This window comes from Emiliania huxleyi, assembly GCF_000372725.1.
Source record: "Emiliania huxleyi CCMP1516 unplaced genomic scaffold EMIHUscaffold_442, whole genome shotgun sequence".
Taxonomy (NCBI): domain Eukaryota; phylum Haptophyta; order Isochrysidales; family Noelaerhabdaceae; genus Emiliania; species Emiliania huxleyi.
In genome coordinates, this window is record NW_005198673.1 from 44,256 (window position 1) to 52,232 (window position 7,977).

At 68.5% G+C, this 7,977-nt stretch overlaps 1 protein-coding gene across 1 annotated transcript; it reads left to right on the forward strand.

The window, feature by feature from the left end:
• Nucleotides 1-1,624: 1,624 nt before the first annotated feature.
• Nucleotides 1,625-5,290, forward strand: CLC-2 (voltage gated chloride channel; the record flags this gene model as incomplete). The annotated part of the gene is made up of 7 exons (XM_005768915.1): nt 1,625-2,260; nt 2,343-2,500; nt 2,721-2,854; nt 2,907-2,986; nt 3,297-3,522; nt 3,766-4,028; nt 4,100-5,290. 7 exons carry the CDS (start codon nt 1,625-1,627, stop codon nt 5,096-5,098), a joined length of 2,496 nt encoding a protein of 831 aa, XP_005768972.1. The 3' UTR covers nt 5,099-5,290.
• Nucleotides 5,291-7,977: the final 2,687 nt, after the last annotated feature.

Consider the following 7,977-nt stretch of genomic DNA (forward strand, 5'->3'; position numbering starts at 1 on the left):
AATTTTAATTAGGGGGCTTGGTGATAAGACGTGCCCCTGCACAGGGTGTGGGAATATAGCTTAGGGTGCCCCCAGGACCCAAAAGAAAATAGCTTTCCGCCTCAAAAAGGGACGCCCGAGCCAAATCTGATGTGGGAGTGTTCCAATAGGAGGGAGGCCTCTTCCGTTGGGGGCCCGAGTGACTAGGAAACGAGGGTTCCCCATTGTGTCCCGCTCCAGCGGGAGGGGGACACTGCATTGGGCGCCGAGCGCCCGGGGCACAGACCTTGTGCAAGCCGACCCTGGGGGAGTGCCCCGGTCCGGACCGATGGCGCTCGGTGTGGAGCAAGCAAGACCCCCCCCCCCCCCCCCATCGGCGCGCGCCCGAGGTTCAAACGGCCGCCAGGAGCACCAAGAGGACTCCTCATGGCTGTGGTCAAGTGGGCTTCGACCGGCCTCGGCTGGGGGGGCGGGTTGTCCCGGCTGCGGACGCCTTCTGCAGCCCCCTGGGATGGGGACAGCACCCCAAAACTGCCCCCGGCGGCATACAGCACTGCCAGCCAGCCTCTTCCTCCTCCTCAAGGGCTGTACTATAGGCCATATTGCGCCGCCTCCTACTGGCAGCCGGGCGGGCGCGCGCCGCGGGCGCCTCGGCGCGCGCACGGCTCGCAAAGTTCGAACGAGTACTGCCGCCTGGCCGCCTCAAGGCTGCCGGGCGGCAGTACTCGCCTCGCAAGGCGCGCACCGGCTGCTCTGGCTGCTGCGCCGGCGGCCGCTGCGCTGGCCGCTGCTGCGCCGGCTGGCGGGCGGTACGGCCGCCGGCGGCCGCTGCACCCGCGCCTTCCCTCCATCCCTCGCGGGCGCCGTCGCGCCGCGCGCGCCCAAGTCTGCTGGCACACGGCACGCGTCGACCGTCGTCACACAGCCGCGGAGAACAGGCGGTGCTGTGCGCGAAGCGCGCGCGATCTCGTACTTTAAGGCTGGATCCGGCCATTCCAAGGGTATACCTTTGAGAATCCCCAGCGTCCCACCCTCCTAGTCACACTGTCCGAGGAGGCCACCGGCCAAAAGCGCATGTCTTGAAGGTCCGATACTGGAAGCCCATACAGGCACCTTACACACACTCTCAACATCTCGACTCGCCAACACGAAGTGCTGCGATCGGCGGTGGCCCGTTTCTTTTTTCTTTTCTTTTTTTGGGTCCTGTGGGCACCCTACCTCTGTCGCGTCGCTCTCTCGCTCTCCTCAGGGATTCCCAGTGTTGTGCGCTTGTTTTGTTTTGTTGTTTGTGCGTGCGAGAGAGAGAGATTTTTAGCAATACCTTAAAGAGAGGTTACAGGCGGGTAAGGTCCGTTAGCAATACCAAACAACTCTAACACTCACACGTCATTTGGGGCCTGTGGAGCCCTGTTCACGCGCGCGCGAGACGTGCAGACAGGGTGCGCGGCGCGCAAATCTTTTACGAGTGACAGTGCGCGCCAGTCCCGTGCCCAGTGGCTTGCGAGTTTAAAATTATGTGCTGTAATTCTCCCTCACGCGCGTCGAGCCTCGAATTCTCGTTTACGAAGCCGGCCACTGCGGCAGTTTTCTACGAAGCCGGCCGCTCTCGGCACCGCCATTCGCGAGCGACCTTCGAGTCTCCGCCATGAGCCGCCGCACCTCCCGCCGGCCGCGCTTCGGCTCGGTCAGCCACATGCACGAGGCGGGCGGCGGCGCGGGCAGCGTGCGCGAGGACATCCAGGCGCTCGACTACGACATCGACGAGTCGACGCTCTTCCACCAGGAGCTACTGCGGCAGCCGCTCGAGTACCGGCGGCGGCTCAACCTGTACCGGTGGCTCATCTGCGGCGCCGTCGGCTGCGGCACCGGCGTCCTCGCCTTTGCCATCGACTGCATCTGCGAGCAGCTCTTCGACGTCAAGTTCTCGGTCGCGGCGCACGCGATGACGCACGCGCTGAGGGGCTCGGGGAGCTCGGCGGCCGCGTGGGTGGCCGGGCTGGCGACGATGAGCGCGATCAACCTGCTCTTCGTCTCGGTCGCCGTCGGCCTCGTCGTCTGCGTCTCTCCCGTCGCGGGCGGCTCCGGCATCCCGGAGGTCAAGGCGTACCTTCAGGGCGTCAAGGTGCCGCGGATGCTGCGCTTCGACGCGCTGCTCGCAAAGTCGGTGGGCGTGCTGTGCGCGGTGGCGAGCGGGCTCGTCGTCGGCAAGGAGGGCCCGATGATCCACATCGGCGCCATCATCGCCGCCGGAGTCTCGCAAGGGTCCTCAAAGAGCCTCAACGTGCGCGCGGCTCACGTCGCCTTCCGTGACGGCCTGAGCCGCGCCTCAGCCCTGCCGGAACCCCCCCCCCCCCCCCTCCCAGGTGCGCACGATGTGGCTCAAGTCCTTCCGCAACGACCACGACAAGCGCGACTTCGTCTCGGCCGGAGCCGCCGCCGGCGTCGCAGCCGCGTTCGGCGCTCCAAACAGAGGGGCGGAGGCACGAGCACGGCTCATCCACACCATCTGTGCATGCGTTTGGTGGCCTAGGGGCTCCGATCGGGGGGACGCTCTTCGCGATGGAGGAGGCGGCCACGTACTGGTCGCAGCCGCTCACTTGGCGCGCCTTCTCCCGCACGCCTCCCGCCCGCGCTCTGCAGTTCGGCCTCGGGGTGTCTAGAGTGCCTCTTGTGTGCCGGAGGCGAACCTTCTTCATTGATTAATTGATTGATGAATCAATCAGTTGAGTTGTGTGCTGCAGGCGAACCTTCTTCTGCGCGCTCTGCTCGACCTTCACGCTCAACATCCTCCTCTCCTCGCGCCGGACGGACCACTTCGGCGCCCTCTCCCACCCCGGCCTCATCACCTTCGGCGCCCCGCCTCCGCTCCAAAGCAGTGACTCTCTTCCGGTCCCCGTCCTTGAGCGTCCTCGAAGCCGCGTCCGCAGGCGCCTTCCTCCCCTCCGACTCGGACTGGGACCTGCGCGAGCTGCCCATCTTCGTCGGCCTCGGCGTCGCGGGCGGGCTGGTCGGCGCGGCCTTCGTCTCTCTCTCGCGGCGCCCTCCCTCCCCCTTCCCCCCCACACCCGCCCCGCCGGCGGCTCTGAGCCGGCGACGGGAGGGGCTCAGAGAGAGAGAGAGAGAGAGAGAGGGGTTTGTCTTCCAGGCGCCTCACTGTCTGGCGGCTGCGCGCTGTCGTGACCGCGAGGTGGCTGCTCCCCCGCGCGCGTGGGCCACGCACCTTGAGCGCCGTGGAGACGCGAGGGCTGCCCCTGCGCCGGCGCACGGACAGGCCTCTTGTCGCCCCCCTCCCCCTTCTCAGGCGGCGGGTCTGCGAGGTGCTCGCCGTGACGCTGCTCACGACATTCTTCGCCTTCTCGTTGCCGCTGCTGCTGCCGTGCGCCGACCACTTTGCGACGCGAAACAGCACTTCGCATAGCGAGGCGCCGTGGCGGCCCGAGGCGCCATTCGAGGAGCCGACGCCCCGCTCGCCCCTGCACTCGCGCACACGGGGGCCTGGCCAGGCACTTGCTCCGAACCTCGCTCCAGGCGCCAAACCCGCTCGTCCCCGCCCTCGATGAGCTGCTCTGCCCCGCGGGGCGGCACGCCGGCCTCGGAGAGATCACCCTCGGGCCGCACGAGCACGCGATCAAGGTGCTCTTCCACTCGACGACCAAGCCGGCGCCCGTCAACCTCGGCATCTCCGCCATCTACGCGCTCTTCTCCTTCGCCCTCGGCGCGCTCACGCACGGGCTGCCCGCCCCTCCGCCCCTCCCCCAACTGGCGGCTCGCCCACCCAATCCTCAGGCGTACTCACCTACGGCCTCCCCGTCCCGTCCGGCCTCTTTGTGCCGGCCATCATGGCGGGCGGCGCCACCGGCCGCCTCTTTGGCGAGCTGCTCTCCATCTACGCGCCCGGCTACTCGACCAGCCCGCCCGGCAATTTTGCGCTGATTGGCGCCGCCGCGGTGCTGGGTGGCGTCTGCCGCATGACCATCTCGATCACCGTCATCGTGGTTGAGTGCACGACGAACATCTCGTACTTGCTGCCGATCGCGCTCACCATCATGGTCGCAAAGCTGGTGGGCGACCTCTTCAACGAGGGCATCTACGACATGCACCCCCCCCCCCCCCCGCACAGAGGCGCCCGATGCGGAGGCCCCTCTTCACACGCGCAGCTGTGAGCAGGCACATCAGGCTCAAGCGCTACCCGATGCTGCCCGAGGAGCCGCCGCACGAGCGCGAGCGGCTGCAGGCCAAGCACGTGATGGCCACCTCCATCAAGTCCGTGTGCGACGTCGAGCGGGTGGGCAAGATCATCGACCTCCTCAACACCACCACGCACCACGGCTTCCCCGTCATCGCCTCCTCGCAGCTCCAGCGCGCCCGCCCGGCCGACGGCAACCAAGGCACGCCCTTCCAGCGCAAGCCGCGCGTGCTCGGCATCGTGCTGCGCGAGCAGCTCGTCACCATCCTCGCCAAGCTCAAGGCGCACAACTGGCGCGCCCCCTCGCCCGGCCCCGACCCGCACGCCCTCGCCGCCGACGACTTCCTGCGGCCGTGGTTCAACGAGGCCGTCTCTGCCGACTCGGTCCGCATGTCTGCCGACGAGCTCGAGCGGCGGATCGACCTGCGGCCGTACATCAACGAGGCGGCCGTCGTCACGGCGCAGAACTCGTCGCTCCGCCGCGTGTCGGCGCTCTTCCGCTCGCTCGGCTTGCGCCACCTGCTCGTGGTGGAGAGCTGCCCCACAATCGTGGGCGTCGTCACGCGCAAGGACCTGCTCATGGGCGGCGAGGAGTTCCTGCTGCCGGGCGGCGACTGCTGGCGCGACGACGAGGCGGAGGAGGACGTGCCCGCCCTCCACCGCGCGCCCGCCTCGTCGCCCGCGCGCCTGTGGCACTCGGCCTTGAGCCGCATCACCAGCTCGAGGCGCAGCACGCAGCCGCGCGGGACGAGGCTCGCCAACGCGGCGCTCGACGCGAGGCTGGACGAGCGAGTGGCCGACGAGGCGGGGCTCCAGCCGCTCAGCGCGAGCGCCTTGCGCCCCATCGCCAGCTCGGGAAGCAGCGAGGGCAGCGGGCGGGCGGGCGGAGGGAGCGACGGGAACGGGGGCGTCGCTGCACCGCCGAGCGAATAGCTCCCCTCTACTAGTTACACTCGAGAGTTTGCTGGTTCCAGGAGCACTACTAGCCGTACAGTTGCGGGAGTCTACAATTGCGCAGGAGATTTATGTATGTAGCATATGCTCTGAGGTCACAGTATGGGTTCGGCACCTGTTCACAGCAGTGTGAAGGTATGGGATGAGAAAAAGAAACTCCGGAGTACCAGTATGGATTTTCTTTTTCCGAGGCCGCGCGAATCCAGGCTGGATTTCTTCTTCGCGCGGGGTGAAAAAAAAACACGGGGCGAGGTGCAATCTGCCATGCTGGACCAACTGCCGGAGTTGGACGCAAGAAGAAAACGCAGCGTTTTCCTCCCTTGGGTTATCGGCTCCTATAATGGGGGCTTTTCATCGCAGCGCAAATCTATCGCAGCGCACTCGCCATCTGCGAGCCTAGCGCAGCGCGAACTCGCCGTCTGAGCCTAGCGCAGCGCGAACTCACTCTGAGCCTAGCGCAGCGCCTCGGACATCACCATTTTGGCTCGTCAACAAGCCCTCCGCGCTCCAACTTTTCTGCGAGCTCGCTGGCCGCAGGAATAGTTAGAGGCTGCGCAGGCCGTCCCGTTTGCTGTTTGAAACGCCTGTTGCGCTGGCCGCTGCGCGCGCGCGCTGGCCGCTGCCGGGGCTCTGTCTCACTCTCACGTGCCGCAATATGTGTCACACACGGCGGCTTCTGCCACCTCTCGATTGGTTCTACTTTCTCCGCACACCTACCGGGGAAGGGGCGCTTGGGAGCGGGGGCGGGGGCGGGGGCGGGGGCGCGCAGCGCGGCTGCGCGGCGCGCGCAACAGAGGGTAGGGTGGGGAAGACGGCGAGGAGGGGGCGGCGGCGGCGGCGGCGGCGGCAGCGCGCGCGCGGCGCGCGCGACGGGGGGGCGGAGCAGCGACCGCTGGCGCGGCCGCTGCTCCGTCTGTGCCAGGGACGCGCGCTCTGCGCCGCTGCAGAGCGCGCGCGTCAGGGCAAGGGGCATGCGTGGCGGCGCGGGACGCGCGGCGGCGGCGGCGAGCACGCTCCGTGAGCGGTGAGGCGGCCGGGCGAGGGCGCGGCGGGTGACGGGTCAAGGGAGCAGCCCACACCCGGCGTCGCTTTTTGAGCGACGCCTGTGGTACGCCTGCGCAGGGGCCGCAGGGCGGTCAGTTGTGGGGCGAGGCGGTGCCGGCCGCGGGCCGGGTGCAAGGCGCCGGCCTCGGCGCCGCCTCGGCGCGCCGCACGGGCCCGGCGAGCCTCTGAGCGGGGGCCGAAGGTTTGCCGTGGTGGGAGTGGGTAGGGTGGTGGGGGTGATTTGACTTTGCCGCAGAGGCCGTCCCTAGCTGTGAACAGCAAAACGGGACAGTATTCTTCTCAGAAGGCTGCCTCCCGCCGTGCTGCAGCTGAGAGCGTGCGCCTGCGTGTTGTGCAGCGGGAGCACGGACAGCGCCTCCGCGCGCGGCCGGGCAGCGAGAGCCTCTCGGCGAGGGCGGCCGACCAGTTCCCGTCGAAGCTCGTCCCGCAGTAGCTGCCGCACGCGTGCTCGGTCGCGCGGAGGACGACTTCTGCGGCGTACTGCGGCAGGTCGGCCGCCACGCGCGACCAGGTGTTTCGCGTGTGCGCCGTGTGGCAGTGCGAGAAGAGGGAGAGGAGATGCGCCCGCGGCGAGCGAATAAGCAAGCCGTTGAACCCGCCATCGACCCGCACGTCCGAGGCGCAGCACTCGCAGTTGGCAGCGCAGAGCACGCCGCTCACGCTCGCCGCCGCCGCCGCGCACGCCGCGCACGCCGAGGTGGAGAGGTTGCGTCGCCAGCCGGAGCCGGTGGCGGCGCGGCGGCAGTGCGAGTAGTCGAGGGGCGGATGCGGGTGGGCGGCGAGGTGCAGCTCGAGCGACTCGCCGCCCGTCTTGATGATGTGGAAGAAGCGAAGCGAAGAACCTGCGCGGGTGCTGAGCAGCCGTGCGGATGCCAGCACCTGCGCAGCTGTCTTCTCTCGACGGTAGCTGTCTTCTCGCCGCCGTATCGTGGAGGCGAAGTGGAGGGGAAGTGGCGGTGTGCTTGTGGGAGTGTCCTGGGCGACCCTGTACGCGCCTGGCGGCGGCATAGCCAGCGGCAGAGGCGGAGGAATGCCGCGGGGCAAAACCTCCTCCGCCGACCGCAGGGCGAGAGCGGCGAGAGAGGCGGCGGCAGCGGCGGCGGCGGCGGCGCGAGGTGCCACTCGTCGAGTCGGAGCTTGTAGAGGCGGGCGGGTAGGACGGCGTCCCAGGCAGGGCCAGTGGCGGAGAGCGGGTTGAGGTAGAGCCGCTCCAGTAGGTGAAGTGCTCCTCGCGCGCGACTGCCGCGTCGGGCAGCACGGTGCACCTGCGGGGGTAGACAGGGGAGGAGAGGCGGCGGCGTGGAGACCGTGCAAGCCAACGCGTGGCTGCGACTACCGCATCGAAGGCGGCGCACCCGTCCACCAAGCGGGCCGCCCCCTCCCCCGGCGAAGCGGCCTCGAGGCGGGGCGCAGTGCTGCGGGTTCCTCGTGAACGCCCATGTGTGGGACAAAGGCGCACCTGCGGCCGGCCAGTCGAAGCTCGTGAAGCCGAGCGGTGTGGCGCGGACCTGCTCACAGCGAGGCGTGTGAAGAGACGCCGCCCACAGCCCTGCCGCCAGTGTAGTCGACTGGTGTGTGTCGTCGTGGTTTCGTATCTCTCAAGAATACTCACTCACTCACTCACTCAACGCAAGGGCGGGGCTACAGCTTTAGACAAGCGCGATCGACATGCTCGACGCGTGGCGATGGGATGACCGCCGAGCTCGCAGCCCTGCTCGCGCCAGAAAGGCGAGTGCAAGTGAGCTCAGCAAGACCGCCCCGAAGCGCGCGCGCCGCGCGAGCGCCGTCCCCTC